Source organism: Salvia miltiorrhiza, chromosome 6 (genome assembly GCF_028751815.1).
Source record: "Salvia miltiorrhiza cultivar Shanhuang (shh) chromosome 6, IMPLAD_Smil_shh, whole genome shotgun sequence".
Lineage (NCBI taxonomy): Eukaryota > Viridiplantae > Streptophyta > Magnoliopsida > Lamiales > Lamiaceae > Salvia > Salvia miltiorrhiza.
Window position 1 is genome coordinate 11,535,838 of NC_080392.1, and position 17,012 is coordinate 11,552,849.

General features: G+C 38.9%; 1 protein-coding gene across 1 annotated transcript; it reads left to right on the top strand.

The window, feature by feature from the left end:
* The first annotated feature begins 416 nt into the window (after positions 1 to 416).
* Positions 417 to 11,681, top strand: LOC130988662 (DNA-directed RNA polymerase 2B, chloroplastic/mitochondrial-like). Its single transcript, XM_057912571.1, is given in 22 exon segments — positions 417 to 823; positions 825 to 914; positions 916 to 1,248; positions 1,250 to 1,546; positions 3,148 to 3,363; positions 3,435 to 3,568; positions 3,653 to 3,719; positions 3,950 to 4,008; positions 5,217 to 5,334; positions 5,420 to 5,533; positions 5,666 to 5,797; positions 5,879 to 6,295; positions 6,763 to 6,813; positions 7,265 to 7,335; positions 7,888 to 7,972; positions 8,227 to 8,379; positions 9,060 to 9,134; positions 9,252 to 9,341; positions 9,431 to 9,478; positions 10,655 to 10,769; positions 10,852 to 10,955; positions 11,068 to 11,681. Coding segments are annotated over 22 exon segments (3,117 nt in total). The 5' UTR covers positions 417 to 586; the 3' UTR covers positions 11,179 to 11,681.
* The last annotated feature ends 5,331 nt before the right edge of the window (positions 11,682 to 17,012 follow it).

Sequence of the window (17,012 nt, forward strand, 5' to 3'; positions counted from 1 at the left end):
AGAAAACATTTTGTCTTCGACTTTTGTCATATGCGGCGCGAAGCTAATGCGGTCGCACACGAGTTATCAAAATTTATTATTGATTCTTCAGATGTAATGATTTGAAAACATGATTTTTCTTCATGACTTCTAGATATTATTCATTGTCATATTAATACATATTGCTTCTTTGGTTTCAAAGAAAAAAAAATGAGATGGATATCAAATCCAAAATTCCGGACAAAGTTATTGAAATTTCTAAATACTAGTATCAAATTGCAAGCGAAACTTTTGTTATAGTTCCAAAATTCAAGAATTATAAATCCCATGAATCCATGACTAACAATCAAAGTTGAGTTGGGCCGGGTCGGTTCAAATGAAAATGGGCCAAAGTCCAAATATGTACTGCAAGGTTTAAGAAGGGTTTAAAGTCGGCACCATCACTGCTTCTACTATCACTCTTCTGAAAATTTCTGATTCTCGACATTTTGTAAGTGAAGTGCTCTTTCCTCCAACAACTGATCAATCTCAGTCTCTCCCCACTGCTTCTCCAATGTTGCCAAATCTCTAGTTTTCTTTTTCATCTCATATTCTTGGTCGGTATTTGATGTACAGCAGTGCAACCCCAATTTCTATCGGCTTCAACACAAACAATTCTTCATTGCGTAATCCAGTATTAAGTGTCGGCGTCCACAAAAATAGCCCCACAGATATGTGGAGAAACATCGCCAAACAAATCAGTTCAAGAGGGCGGCCGGAATACCGCCGCAATTCGTCTCTCTCCGCCACTCAAAGCTTTCTGGGGTTCGGCCAGGATCCACTTATTCCCGGAAAACCAAAGTTCCAGGCGCCTCTTCGAGCTTAATTTGCGGCCCGCCGATGCTTTTCCGATGGTGGGATTTCGGAGAAACGGTGATATCGACGGCCCAGATGAAAAATTTTCCGTCATTTTTTGGGAGAAATCAAGTGAATTGTAGTGTGTTGTGCTGTAGGAGCTACGCTAGCGTAGCTGAGGCGGTGGAGGTGGAGGTGGCGGCGTCACACACGGACGCAGATGAGGATAATAGGGATACTAGTCGTGCTGATATGTCTGCACCTGATGAGGTTCAAGAATTGTTGAATGTGATGAGGAAGGAGGAGATGAGAGTGTATGCGAAGAACTGGAGGCACAAGATACATGCTAAAATGGGGATTAAGAAGTACTATGCTCTAAAGAGAAGGCAAGCGAAGATGGAAACCGAGGCGTGGCAGCAGGCGGCGAAAGAGTACTGTGGAGCTCTTGAATGATATGTGTGAGCAGAAATTGGCTCCGAATTTGCCTTATATGAAGTCTTTGTTTTTGGGATGGTTTGAGCCGTTGAGGGATAAGATTGCTGAGGAGCAGGAGGTGATTAGGAATCAGAAGAGTAAGGCGGCCTATGGTAAGTACTTCGTTCTCTTGCCAGCAGATATGATGGCCGTTGTCACAATGCATAAGCTGATGGGGTTGCTGATGACCGGCGGGGAGCATGGGTGTGCGCGAGTGGTGCAGGCTGCTTGCATTATAGGCGACGCAATCGAACAGGAGGTTGGTTGGCCAGGGCTCTATTGATTTTGATGTTCTTGTGATAGTTACATTTGAAATATTTGATTATTAGGTATAACATGCTAGTTTTAGTTCCTGAAGAATGATAATGGAAAATTAGAATGTTGTCTTTGATGATGGAATGCTGGAAATATCAAGTAAATATTGCAGATCATTCTAAAGGTGGCCTATGAAATTGCCTCATAAAAAATTACTAAAAGAGAGAGAGAGAGAGAGAGAGAGAAAACTGAGAGATGCTGATGTTCTTGTGCTTGGAAAGTATTTGCTAGAGCAACCACTCAAAGTTATGACACTGAAAAATATTAGAACAGGACATGTACTGCTCCTTCTATTCTAAAAATAATTAGTTTTAAGATTTGAATTATTATGTAGACTAGCTAGTCGAAGCAAAACTGTAGAAAGATGGAGCTTTTTTTGTTTCATTTTCAATATACAATTGATAGCATGAAGCTATGCATTTATTCTACTTATGTGCAACTATTACTATTTTATGACTTTATTTTCATTGAAATATCTCCATGTATCCAAGGTTTTAAAATGCATTTTAAGTCTCAAAGCCTTTTCCTATGGCCCAGCAAGGCGTAAGCCTCGAGGCATATTCATCAAATACACACTTAAAATTATAACTATTATAATAAAACACATAGAAACATACCAAACAAATGAAAACACACACAAAAAAAACATAAGTTTTAACTACCTATTATAAGTCTTTTAAAATCTTAAACTCAAGTCTAATAGTTATTAGCCATACTCATATGTACAAGAAGCTCAAATCATCCACATCTCCATCCCATCCCATCTTCATCTTCAAGAGAAAGAGAGACATCTGCCAGATTTTCTTTAGGTTTATAGCGTTTAGTAGTTTTTCTTCTTCTTTTGATTTGTTAATTAGAACAGCCCACTCCAAATTGGGACTAAAGTCATAAAGCCCATCTATTTTCAGTACTTCAATGCCCAAAAAATAGGAAGAAAAAAAATTGCAGCCCTACCATGGGGCGTGTACCTTGTTCACACCAGGTGAGGTGCCTGCCTCAAGTGCGCTTTCCGGGCGCTTCACACCGAGGCAGCTTCTCATGTAGGTTTCCTTTAAACCATGCATGTATTTACCAGTGCCATTGTTAACAAATAATTGATGGTATGTTTTTTATGCTTTTAGATTCTTTTTCTGCTTGTTTTGATTTTTGACTGTCATACTTTTTACATGCAGTTGCATTATTTAGTTGTTATCTTTTGTATCTGAAGAACCAAATCAGTCTTGTATGCAATTGATATGTTAGCAATCGAATATCCTATTTTGTTTTTCAGATCATAATTAGTTATATTTTCATGTTAGATTGACTGATCCTACTCTAGTGCGGATTGTTAATAGTGCTTCGGCGGTATTGTTAACAAACCTATGAATACACCTGTTAAAGATAATTTGTCAGTCAAATTTAGACTCTATTCCAAGAACAACATTAATGCACATGTATAGTTTATGAATTCCTGGTGAAACTAATTCTCATCTAATCTCTGCTGCTTCGTCATACTCAAGGTTATACACAATAGGACTGACTTTTTACAATTTCATGATGGATAAGGTGAGGTTAAACTATTTCCTTGAGAAAACGAAGAAGAGAAAGGCTGAGAAAGCTGCAGAGAAGGCAAGAGATGGATCTGTCGTAGATACATCAGAACAAGAGATATTGCATAAAAAAGTCACGACCTTGGTGAAAAAACAAAATCTCCGAGCCGTGAGGCAAATATTGAATAGACAAATTGAGTCTCAGCCATGGGGCCAGGATGCTAGAGCAAAGGTCTGAACTAGTTTTGTTATGATTGCAGCTTTCGTTGCAGCTCTTGAAATCTATATACTTTCTAATTTCAGGTGGGAAGTCGGCTCATTGAATTGATTCTACAGACTGCCTATATACAAGCCCCTGCTAATCAGTTAGCAGAGGGTCCACCTGATATTCGACCTGCGTTTGTACATACTAATAGAATTGTATCAAAAGAAAATACGTAAGGGTTAAAGCATTATCATATTGACCTCCTATTACTTTCTTTTGTGTATGGGATGATTTTCTCTAGCTTCTGTTTTAACAGGAACTATAGCAGAAGATATGGTGTTATTGAATGTGATCCTATTATTCGTAAAGGCCTTGAAAGAACAGTAAGTCATTTTATTTTCTCCTAATTCTTCTCGAAAAATATCAAACTAGGTTACAGTCAATCCAAGAGAGAATGCTTATTAAGAAATAAGCCATGAAATTCTTTTATATTGCTTCATGAGTTTTTAATCTAAGATCCATGAACGTGGTGATGGATACAATTGTTATAGCTTCAAGTTGAAAAACACTATTTTGATAAAACTGTTAAAAAATTTTTGTCTATTACTTACAGGCTAGGCACATGGTCATACCATATATGCCGATGCTAGTGCGTCCAGTTAGGTGGACAAGGTATGATAGCTTGGTTTTTTCTTAGTCCCCGTCCAAATTTTCAGATGCATCATGGTTCTTTTCTCCCATCAATTTCTCTTGAATGATTCCCGTGATTGATTTTCTGCAACAAGTTTTTAGTTGATGCCTCTTCTTTGAATTAGATAATCAGAATTGTGAATAATGTACAATGGATCTTTTGTGTTTACTTTGTCTTTTCTTTTGTGTTTGGACTGGATTCAACCTCAGATCTAATTCAGGGATGAGTTGGCTGAAAGGAAATACTGAATGAAGAATGAACACTACCCTCAGGAGGTTTTCTCCTGGTGAAGCGTCATAGAAACACTGATTCCATAAAACAACCAAAATCCTAGATTAACTTTCCATCATCACGTGAGGAGTATTTATTCAACCTAGGTTTTAAGCCCATGAAAATGCCATGACTAAACTATGAAATAAATAAAATAGCATAAACTTGAAGTAATGAATAAGGAAACTAATAATTAAGAATCAAGCTGCTAGTTGTGTTTCCTGGGGAGGATGTAATTCGATTGCATAAAATCTATCTTAGTTGGTTGCTGAATGTGGGGGGACTCATTCACCTAAGTGATAGTGTCTGTTACAGTATAAAGTTCTACCCTGCATAGGATGCTTGTCTCCGGTTGTGTTTATTCATTTGACCCAAATAAAACTCAATTAACAAAAACTTAAACTGGAAATCAAACTGAATTTGATAGTTTAGTCTAGCTGAAATTTCCAGTTTTCATTGGTTAATCGAGGCATTTTTAGGGGTGAAGGGAGAGAAAATCAATATATTTGAATCAATACTCAGTAAATTGCATTGTTATCAATCTGCCCATTGCTATCCATAACCTATAGGTTGAACTGTTCTGAAATCTAATACGGTGATGATGCTTCCTAGGCTTTTTCCTCAATATACTATGGCCTCTGCCGAAGTATTATGATGATAATTTAATATGGCATCCTGAAAGATGATATCTGCAACAGTGTTATTTTGTAATCTCCTTCATCAATATATGTCCATGCTCAAGTAGTGGTTCCTGAATTTGAAGCTTAAAATTAGCCAATGATGTAACAAAATAAAGTTCTTAACTCCCAACATGATTTGGTGAATCATCGGTTTGCATTTCAAACTTCCTATGTTTGGATATTTTCTTTCAGTCCATCTCTACTTCTCATCACCTATTGCCACGGTTCTTTTTCTATAGGTATGACAAAGGTGCATATTTATATTTACCTTCGTATGTGATGCGCACACATGGAGCACGCCAACAACGTGAAACAGTTAAGAGAACTCCTAGGAAACAGTTGAAACCAGTATTTGAGGTCAGCGATTTCTGGATTCCTGATTTCTGCTGACAGGGGATTAGAGGGAGTGTTTTACATTAAGATTGTGCCCTGTTGTCCTCAGGCATTGGATACTCTTGGAAACACCAAATGGAGAGTGAACAAGAGAATTCTCAATGTTATTGATAGAATATGGGCTAGTGGAGGTTGTCTTGGAGACTTAGTTGATCGCAATGATGTATGTTAATTCACATCTTGTCTTTTTCCTGTCAATATTTGATTGAGTTTCAGACACCACTTTTTTAGCAACTTCATTTGTCATTCTGTTCTTTGCCAAAATAGTTGTTCTAAATTTTTCTGTTATACGAAGACCCCTCTGCCGGAGGAGCCGGATACAGAAGATGAAACAATAATTAAGAAGTGGAAATGGAAAGTTAAAGCTATCAAGAAGGAAAACAGCGAGAGGCACTCACAGCGTTGTGATACAGAGCTTAAACTTGCTGTAAGATTCACCTTTGCATCCTCATCTTATGTTATATCTTGTTGGGCTGAAGGCATCTGATGACATCTGTATATTGGTCAGGTTGCACGAAAGTTGAAAGAGGAAGAAGGCTTCTTTTACCCGCACAACCTTGATTTCCGTGGCCGTGCATACCCCATGCACCCACACTTGAATCATTTGGGCTCTGATATTTGTAGGGGAATCCTAGAGTTTGCTGACGGTCGACCTCTTGGAAAGTCAGGCTTGCGTTGGCTTAAGATACACTTGGCAAATTTATTTGCCAATGGCGTGGACAAATTGTCTCATGATGGTCGACTAGCTTTTACTGAGAACCATTTGGACGATATATTTGATTCTGCAGATAGACCACTTGAAGGAGAGCGTTGGTGGTTAAAAGCAGAAGATCCTTTTCAATGTTTGGCAGCATGCATTAACCTTGCTGAGGCCCTTAGAAGTCCATCTCCCGAGACAATAATATCTCATATTCCAGTCCACCAAGTACTGTTTTCATAACATGCAATATTCTAAATCCTCAGTAGATCATATCTACAACTATTAAATTGAATTAATAAATCTCCTATGTAGCATGTGCTTATATTCTGATGTTGCCTATAGATTCTTCTATATTTTAAAGCATATAACCTGTTTCTCTGCAAGATTAATATTTACAATATTTTAGTTAAATTTCTTCTTGTCTATTTTAGTTGATTTTCTTCTTGTCTGTTAATAGTATTAGGAGCTAAAGTCATCCAATTATGCATTATCTATTTGCTTTCCAGCTTGTCGATTTGACGATTTCATGTATGATATGCAATGTTATTAACTTTGATATGTAAAGTTGATGTCAGTTTTCTCTTTAAGTACTTGATGAACTTTGTCTGAGTGCATTCTTAGTTAATTTATCTAAAGCATCACTATTTTATTTTTAACTGCTCTTCTCCCTTTTCAATTTGTGTTCTATCTAGGATGGTTCTTGCAATGGTTTACAGCATTATGCTGCCCTTGGTAGGGATAAGGTGGGTTTCTTACTTAATTATTCTCAGTTATCTTCTCTCCTTATGTGTAGCTACTGCTTTCCATGTTTGGGATTCAGGGTCTTGTTTCATTTTGAAAGTGGACTTTGTGAATATCTTGAATTTCTAGTACGCATGCTGATGGCTTAGATATTAATACGTGGCTTCAAAAATTTGAATATTCTCATCAGTTGTGCACTGTGAGAATAATCAGATGAAGGACACACCACATATGTCACTTGTTTTATGTATTCTCTTGTATTATTTATATGCTTTCTGCATCTTTCTCATGAAACCTCTCTTATGCTTATTACTTACTTCTTTTTCCATAGATCTTTTTTTTGTACTTCATATTATACCGACCCACATTTCGAGGGGATGGTTCCAATGATGTTGATGCTTTATGCTTTATTTTCGCTCAACCTGGACTGAATTTGTCATTATAATGATTCAGCCAGGGGCAGCTGCTGTTAACCTGGTTGCTGGAGAAAAGCCCGCAGATGTTTATTCAGGAATTGCTACGAGGTAGCCTCTGCTCTTTCTATATCAGGCGTTCTTGCTGTTGATATATTATCCCATCTGAGCATCTCAATGAGCCTCTTCATATCTGTCGTAATTGTCTACCGCTTTATATCTGTCGTAAATTGGTCCATTACACACACACATAGATATATATTAATGTGAGAAGACTTTCAGATTTTTTCATGATTAAGTTGATGCATTCTGCTGGAAAGTACTCACCTCAGAATTTCTTTGCTAATGTGGACTGAAAGAAGGTGATATCGTATCGATGCTCTGGACTGTATATAGTCATATCAGAACATATTTATGATTTATACTGTAAACTGAGGCATCTTGATATCTTGTGTAGATATGTGAAATTTGAACTTTACATGGATAAGTTTCCTATCCTTTGCTCTTTGGAAATTTATTAGAAAAAAAAAGACCCAAAGGTTTAGTTAGATCTGGCTGATAACTAACAAAATATTGAGGTTTAACTCCATCATATTCCTTGAATGTACATACGCATGAAGAACATTATAAAAAAGCTTTTTCCATGATCATGCTCTCATGCAGGGTCCTTGATATCATGAAGGAAGATGCGCAGAAGGACCCTGATGTATATCCCGAAGCTTTGCATGCAAGACGACTGGTCCATCAGGTCGGTGCTATTGCTTGAAGCGTTTAGCTCTATGCTGTGTAGAACTTGATATTTTTTCCTAGTGTTTTTATTTATTTATCATAGCATGGAAATGATAGTAAACTGCTTTACTATTTAACTTGATGTGTCTAGCAATTAAGAATATCCTTGATTAATACTTTTACGAGGCCCTACTGTTGCTAATTTCTTGTATCATTTTGTCTTTCCCCCTTCCTTTCCTCATGGTCTCCTTTAAACGTTTGAATGATGTTTAGGTGGATAGGAAGCTGGTCAAGCAGACTGTGATGACATCAGTGTATGGTGTAACTTACATTGGTGCTCGAGATCAAATTAAGAGAAGACTAAAGGAACGTGATGCCATTGGGGATGATGCGGAAACATTTGGTGCAGCTTGTTATGCAGCAAAGGTATGCCATTGCTGATGCTCTCCGATATGGAGTTTACGGACAATGTTCATGCCCATGAGCTTTTTGTTACTCCCTCCATTCCATTAATAATGACTACTTTCCTTTTTCGTCTGTCCCATTAGTAATGGCTCATTCCAGAAAAGGAAATCACTCTTTCTCACAAAAAGTTGTGGACTCGACCACTATCTATCAGACTATCACTTTTATCCTTTAATCACTCTTCTTCGTAATAACCGTGCCCAAAAGTAAGGAGTCATACTTAGTTGGACGGAGGGAGTATTTTTTTGTCTTTTATATCCGTGATTTTACTGATTTTATCAGTGAATTTGTTCTCATGATCCTTATCACCTCAGCAAATGTTTTTTCAGTTAAATTTATACATCTCGTGCTTGCACATCAATCGCCACATTGATCTGAAATTTGTTTAAATTGTAAGGAAGTATGTTCTCTAGGTTCGGACAGTCAGCCTCGTATATCTACAGGTTCACATTATCTACAGTTGTTTTCAAGATCAGAGAACTATCATGTGGAGAATACAATTGTCTTGGTGATGTGCAACTCAAAACATACAATTTGGTGGAAAGTCGGAAAAGCAATTAGCTAATATATGCCTTGTATTAGTAGACAGATCGGCCTATATTCTCCATGACATTTACCTTCTGCTTGTTCCTACTGGATAGGTTACATTAACTGCATTAGGGCAGATGTTTGAAGCTGCAAGGAGCATCATGAGCTGGCTAGGAGAATGTGCCAAGGTCAGTGCTGAGAATAAGCCCGAAATCCTATTTATCTCAAAATATTACGTTGTTTATGTTCTATCAATTACCTACTACGGCAGCTATATACTGAAGCACCCTGGTCCTTCATTTCAGGTTATCGCATCTGAAAACGAGCCTGTTTGTTGGACAACTCCACTTGGACTCCCTGTGGTGCAGCCGTACCGTAAAGTAGGAAGGCATTTCGTAAGTGCTGGAATTCAAGCAAATATACATTCTATACCATTTTCAGAGTCAAAACTGCTTGTATTTTGAGCATCTTATCTTTTTTGCAGGTTAAAACTTCTCTGCAGGTTTTGACCCTCCAGCGTGAGACAGAAAAGGTTAGTTTGCCAACCTTGTGATTATTTTCTATAAACTTTGCTGGTATTGGAATGGGGGTGCAAAACTGTGTCTACTTGAGATCAAGACTCGGAATGTCTACTAAACACGAGACGTGGTAGATTTGGGATGTCTTTTGAAGTGAGCTCACAACCTTGAAGACAAGTCTGTTTTGAACTGCGAAGAAATTGTTACCATTCATGATATGATATTTTTATTTACTTTATATTTCATGGTTATCTTTTATTTCCTTAATTTGTTTAAGTTATTTAGGTTAAGAATAAAGGAATGTTACAACACCCTAGGTAGAATGCATCCTCAAAAGCCAAACTATCAAGGAGAGGGTGCTAAGGTGTTATAAACCACATTGCTTAGCCCATACTAAAGCGATGTGGCATGTGCACCTAGATCATGAAAAACCATCATGCTTTCTATCCGCCACCCGGGGCGGCCCATAACGCCCCAGGTGGACTAGAGCATGGGGCTGACTCTGATACCAAATGTTACAACACCCTAGGCAGAACTCATCCGCAAAAGTGAGGCTATCAAGTAGAGGGTGTCTAAGGGGTTATAAACCACATTCCTTAGCCCATACTAAGCGATGTGTGATGTGCACCCAGATAATGACAAAATTGTGTGGTCTCCGAATTATTTACTTGGGCCTTAAGTTTTTAGGTCTTTAAATAGTCATCTATGAATGGCAAAAACTTGTGTGCATCCGGATGTACGGTGCATCTACTCTAATTGAATCCAATTAGGGGTTATTAAATCCTAGCTAAGGCTTATTAATCCTCAATTAGGAATCACAATTAGAACATAAGTAGGGCGGATGTACGGGAGTGTGCCTCTTTATGAATTAGGGTTAGGCATCTTTGGATCATCATTGTTTAGGACAGCGTTGCTGTAGCAGGAATTCTAATACCTAGAGGGAAATGTTATCTTTCGAGGTAATGAAAGATGATATGATACTTATATTGTAGTATAGATTTGGACCTCGTGATTAGTTATATGTTACTTTAGAAATCATTGATCCAATATACTTTGATCTGAAAAAGGCTCAAGTTTCTTGGAACGGCTTTATCTTATGCTTTGTTTTGTTCATCTTTATGATTGCTTCGGCTTCATGAAGCCAGGTTTGCTATGAACAATGTTGACTTGTAATCTGGATCCTGTTGCAGGTGATGGTTAAGAGGCAGAGAACAGCTTTTCCTCCGAACTTCGTTCATTCCCTCGATGGATCCCACATGATGATGACTGCTATCGCATGCAGGAAAGAAGGATTGGACTTTGCAGGTGTTTATCTTTCTGTGCATGTCTAAAACATCCGAAGTAAATTCTCGACCTTTGGATCACCTCATGTGTTGTCGGATTGCAGGTGTTCATGATTCATATTGGACGCATGCATGTGATGTTGACGTGATGAACAGAATATTAAGAGAGAAATTCGTTGAACTATATGAAACACCAGTTCTCGAGAATGTAAAGCATCTACATGCCCGCATCTGTTTCTAGTCTAAGAAAACACTATTCAACATTCTTTTTACCATATTTATTTACCATCTTGGCCTAACAGTTTCTCCTATTTTAACAGTTGCTGGAGAGCTTTCAACAGTCCTTCCCTTCGTTGCCTTTCCCTCCATTGCCCGAGCGGGGCGACTTTGATCTTCGAGAAGTGTTGGAGTCTCAGTATTTCTTCAACTGAATTGGGTAACTCTTGTTGTCAGAGCAGCATACATTCATGAACGGGCTTTCATTGTGCGTTTGTAGCCGTTGATAGCTCGGCCAGCGACTCCATGATAGTGATCTTTATTGGGTTTGATGCACTTGCAAGCACAAGAAGGTTTCCTTGATGCATCTGAAGTCACCACATTCTTGTTCATTCATGGTCGTCGAAGCTTCGAGATTTGTGTACAGTTTGCAGAGAGAATTCTACACAGCGATCTGGTGGCGCAAGGACCGACATAGCTTCTCCACTTAGGTTAGTATTGCATAATCCATAGGCTTAATTTGTCTTTGAGAGGGATCTGGCAAAACATACTGATATTCTCAATATTCTGGTTTTCCTTTGCTGTCCCTTAAAGGGATACCTGTAAATTGTGCAAAGGCACTAATTGTTAGAGGACAGATGATTCTCAAGGAATGTAGTTGTATATATGTCTACTGATTTGTTTGAAGGGTAAATATTAATTAAAATACCAAACTATATATCCTAGATCCAAAAAATTGTGAATAGTCGATAATATTGATCAAAGGTTCGTACCATTGAGGTTGTAAACAAAATGGCCTAGATCCAAACATCCTATTCTTATCAATTAGGTAAGTATCAATTAAATCCCAAGCTATATACTTAGTCTTATCAATTAAATCCTAAATTATATTCATAGTCTTAAAAAAGATCTGAACTGCCCATATATTACTCGAAGGCATATTATTAAGGTTGTAATAAAATGTCTTCTTGTAATTATTTTGGTCGAGGAATGGTAACATTTTTTTAGTATTTTTTAATAAATTATAACTCAGATAAAATTATGTTATTTTGCACTAGGAAAAAAATAAAGAAGAAGAAGCAGCGTGGAATTGCACGTCATTCTAAGGGGGGTGTATTCGTTGTGGATTTTCACAGACTTTAAAAAGTCCATGGATTTTAAATTCCATGGAATTCACATAGATTCCAGACGACTTTCAAAGAATTCGTGGTTGGATTTCACCCCGATTTTCACTGATTTTCGAAGAATTTGAGGGATAATTTTGGAATTGAAATCCATGATGCCAACGCCCGCTGAAACCCAGCACCGCTGGAAACCCAGCGAGCGCTGGGACCAAATAACTGCTATATAAAGGGCCAGCGAGCGCTGGTGCCCTAATTTCATTCTTCTCCTCTCCAGCGCCGCTCCAGAACCTCCCCCCAAAAAATCACCTTCAACTACAATTTTTCCATACCACTACCCTCTAAAATCACCTTCAACGATATAATGGTCCGAACGAAGAACGCAAACGTCGGTAGAGAGGAGCTTACTTTGAGCCAAAGGTATGAATGTCCATTTGAATTGCAAAGCGAATTAGAGGGAGAAATATTTAAGAAATTTAACGATAACTATATTACTCCTCCGCATTACTTGGATTGGGAGTTGATTACTGATTTGAATATTGAGGAGCAAGTTGAGTTGTATTTGCAAAATCTAGGGATGAAAGAATATGCTAAAAATATTGATTTTTCTGGCTATGATCCTCTATGTTATGAGTTCATGACTACTGTGGAAATGGCTGGTGATATGAAATGGATTAAAGCTAGGATGTATGAGCGAGAGTATCGCATTAGTTTGGCTAGAATGAAAGCTGTTTTTGGTTTCAGTATTGGTGGATTATCTGATAAAACTCGGGGATGGAATGTTAATCAAGCGTGGAGTCGATTGACTGACTGTGATAATTGGGATAGTTCGGGTATGCCTAGTGGGTACATTAAGGATCCGGCATTGGCTATTGTTCATAAATTTCTTGTATATAATGTGTCTGGAAAGGAGCAGGCGAATAAGGTTAATGCAGTTGAAGTATTTTTGCTGGAGTGTGCTTTAGATGGCACAAAAGTGTGCATCTCAAAGTTTATTTGGGCTGCTATGATTCGGGCGAAGAAGCGCCCTACTGCCCATGCTTCTTTCGCTGCTATTATCACTGGTTTGGCACACAAGAATGGAGTTCTTGCTGCGACAGAAGGGCCTATCCATGGTCAGGATGAGCTGGATGCTGAGTACATTGATTATAATGAGCTCAGAGCAGCTCAATTGATTTCTGACCAATACACGCTGGTTCCTCATGAGAAGAGGACTTGTGTAGTTAACTACATACACTCCGAGATTGCAGCAGGCCGTCGTCCCCGCATTGATCCTGGTGCTGGTCCATCTGGGACCGCCGGTGATGATGAAGAAGAGGAGAACGAAGAAGAAGCTGAAGAGGAAGAAGACGAGGGGAATGGAGAGCGAGCAGCTGGTGGTTCAATGTCGAGAGACTACCATCAGCAGGTTCAGAATGATCTCACATCATTCCGTGCACACTTTGATTCATCCATGGGAGCATTCCGAGCTCATTTTGACTCATCGATGACATCAATGAGGGATGATATGAATGCTTGCTTTGATGCACAAGACCAGCAGATTGCCGAGCTGCAGCGCCAGTGGGATTCTTGGAGACCACGTTTCTGAGTTTTTATATTAATGTTGACATTGTTTTATGAGTTTGGATAATTTTATCTTTTGAACAATGATTAATGTTTGTTTTCATGAATTATGTTTGCATTTGATTCATGAGTTTCATGTTTTCATTACATTTTAATCATGTCAAAGAATTTTTATGATCATACAATTTTACATGAATATAACGTATGATGAACTGAAAATAAAAAAAATACACAAATTCTTAACATAAGCAACCCAAAAAAATATGAATTCCACGGAATTGAGCATAAATCAGGGGGTATTTGTTTGGGATTTGATTAAAATCCACAGAATTCGAGCATTCTGAATTAGGGGTCCAGCGGCCACTGGACCCCTATTTCAGAATGCTCAAGTTCCCTTGTCTTCAATTTTCAGAGGATCATCCTCAATCTCCTCCTGCTTAATAACGTCAGTAATGCATAGAAGAGCAACTGGTTCATTATCTGACTCGCTCCCACTGTCATCAGTTTCATCATCACTTAAGGAGGCATTATAGATTTGTTTTCCTTTTTCAGCTTCTTCAAAGTATTCGCACATTCAGCTTGAATGTGACCATAACCATGACATTCATGGCATTGAATTCCAGATTTTGAAGCAGATCCTCGTTCCTTCATGCCTTGAGACGATTGGAAACCCTTAGCATTCTGAAATCCTTTGTTGCCCATGTTATTCTTCTTGTACTTATTGAAGGCTTTACCAAGGTTCTTGGTGAATAGAGCAAAAGATTCAACCAAGTCATCAGAGTCGAATTTTGTGGAGTCCTTCTTGCTATTCCCGGAGTCCGCAACAAAGGCAATACTTTTCTTTTTATCAGTTCTTTCTGATCGAAGATTCATCTCAAACGTCCTCAGAGATCCTATAAGTTCTTCAAGTTTCATGTCACTGACATCTCTAGCTTCATCTATGGCAGTGACTTTGTAGTCGAATCTTTCAGGTAGAGCACGCATCACTTTTCGGACAAGCTTTTCTTCTGGAATTCTTTCTCCAAGAGAGAAACTTTCATTAGCAAGAGCAAGGAGTTTGCCATGAAAGGTGCTAATATCCTCATTCTCGTCCATCCTCAGTTCTTCAAACGTCGTAGCAAGTTGCTGGAGACGCTGTTTTTTAACTTTAGAATTCCCCTCATAAGTACTCATCAGAACATCCCACGCCTCTTTTGCGTTAGCACACATGGATATAAGAGCAAACACCGCCATGGTTACAGCATTCTGGATAGAATTCAAAGCTTTTTGATTAGCATTAGAAGCAGCCAATTCATTGAACGTCCACCTGATCCTTGGCTTGGGTTTCCCTTCCTCATCACATGGAACGGTCCATCCTTCTTCAACGGAAGTCCAAGCATTCTCATCGAACGCACGAATGAAGGATACCATTCGCATATTCTAGTAGGTATAATTGCTCCCATCTAGTAGCGGTGGTCTGGTGACGGAACCACCTTCTCTTTGTGTTGCCATAGAGAAGAACAACGCAGCAGCAGCGGAATAGAACGGATAGATACACCAGGAACTACCACCGATAACTTGGGTGATCCCGCTCTGGTACCAATTGAAATTGTACCTATCCAACAATCAATTGTCTCGGCAACACACAAAGAGAGTAAGCAGCGAAACTTAAAGCAAAACGTGCAGAAAGTAAAAAACACAAGACACCAACAATGGTAACTCAGTTCGGTGATAAAACACCTACGTCTGGGGGGCCTCGCCCAGTTCAAACAGTTCACTAGTGAAGATAAGAAATACAAAGGACTTACACGCGAAGACTCAATCTTCCTAGCCTATATTTCTTCCCAAATCGTCACTTATGTGAACTACCGAGAGCAAGATAAGACTTACTCTCACAAACGTGATTGCCTCTCAATCTAAGTTCAAACCAACAACAATAAACACTCCAACAAGCTGGAGTACAGATCAACAAACGTAACACCAACTAATACTTCCAATGAAATAAAGTGTAAAACAACAGCACACACCCACAGATTATATGCTCACTCAAAGGCACGAAATTACTCTCTCAAAGTAGTAGAATAACAATCAGCGCCGCCACCGCCTCACGTCTTCATCAACCCAATAAATATGCAAACCCTTGGAGAGTTGGGTTGAGCCCATGATCTGCCAAAGAAGAAACAAAAGAGCCCAAGTAGTGTTGACAAGGAGCTGCGAATCCTAGGGTACAAAGAGACCCTAAAAACCTGGATTCTCAAGTTAACACAAGATCTCAAAGATATCTTTTCCATATGGATAACAAAAACCTGCAGGGAAGAGAAAGAGCATAACAAACAGAGACTTGCAACTGAAGAAGCAACTCAACAAGAGACATTCTGAGGAACTCCTGAAGAAACATCCTTTGGTCTACACAATGACAATTAAACAAAGGGTAAAGAAATACTCTAACACAATCCATACAAGATATAAACCTAGGGCTTGAAAAGATAATAGCAATAGAAACAAACAAGATATATATTGAGCATAATATTCAATCCATTACAACATCCAAATAGCCTAATCCCCAAACCAAAGGGGATTTTAGCCTAACATGTTCACAAACAACAAACCTAAGTTAAAGGTGTACATAGATGAAAGAGAGAGTAAGAAAAGACAAATCCTATTTATGAGCTTTTTCTTCTTTCTCTCTTCTTCAATGCTCTTCAATGGTGGTTGGAGGTATTGATGAAGGCTAGGGTTTAGTGTGTGGAGGATTTGGAGTGATGGAGTTGGTGTGTGTGTTGAAAGTTGTGAAAAATGAGGGAGAAAAAGGGGTTAAGGGCTGAAAATCGCGCCTGGGCCCACCAAAAGCATCAATTCCGTGTTTCTCCCGCGGTCACGGCCGTGATCGCGGCGTAGGACCGTCGGGGAGCTGCTGGAGAGGCTTGTGGTATGGCCCACGGCCGCGGCACGGACCGCGAGTGAGTTCATATATTCTGGACCTTTTGGAGCAGAGGCCCGCGGTCGGGCCCGTGGCCGTTACCGGGACCACGAGGTCTTGGGCTCTGTGTGCAGTTCGCTTGTTCGGCTCTGTTCTCCCTCATCCGAACTCCGATTTGATCGCCGTTTGCGCTCACAGATTCCTCTCTAGATGTACTTCAACCTCATATTTTCAAAATTCTCAAATTGATCTTTGATTTCCCTGAAATGAATCTAAAACTACACCAAGGCATCAAATCTCAACAAAACTCAAAATTGGGATACAAACACTTATTCACAATCAATTCATGGGAAAAAATGACAACAATTCATGCGAAAGTTATCTCCCTACTATTGCTAATGTAATTGAACAACTGCACCCGTACACTTGCAGTGGTAAAAAAAATAAACGAACAAGTTATTGGCCA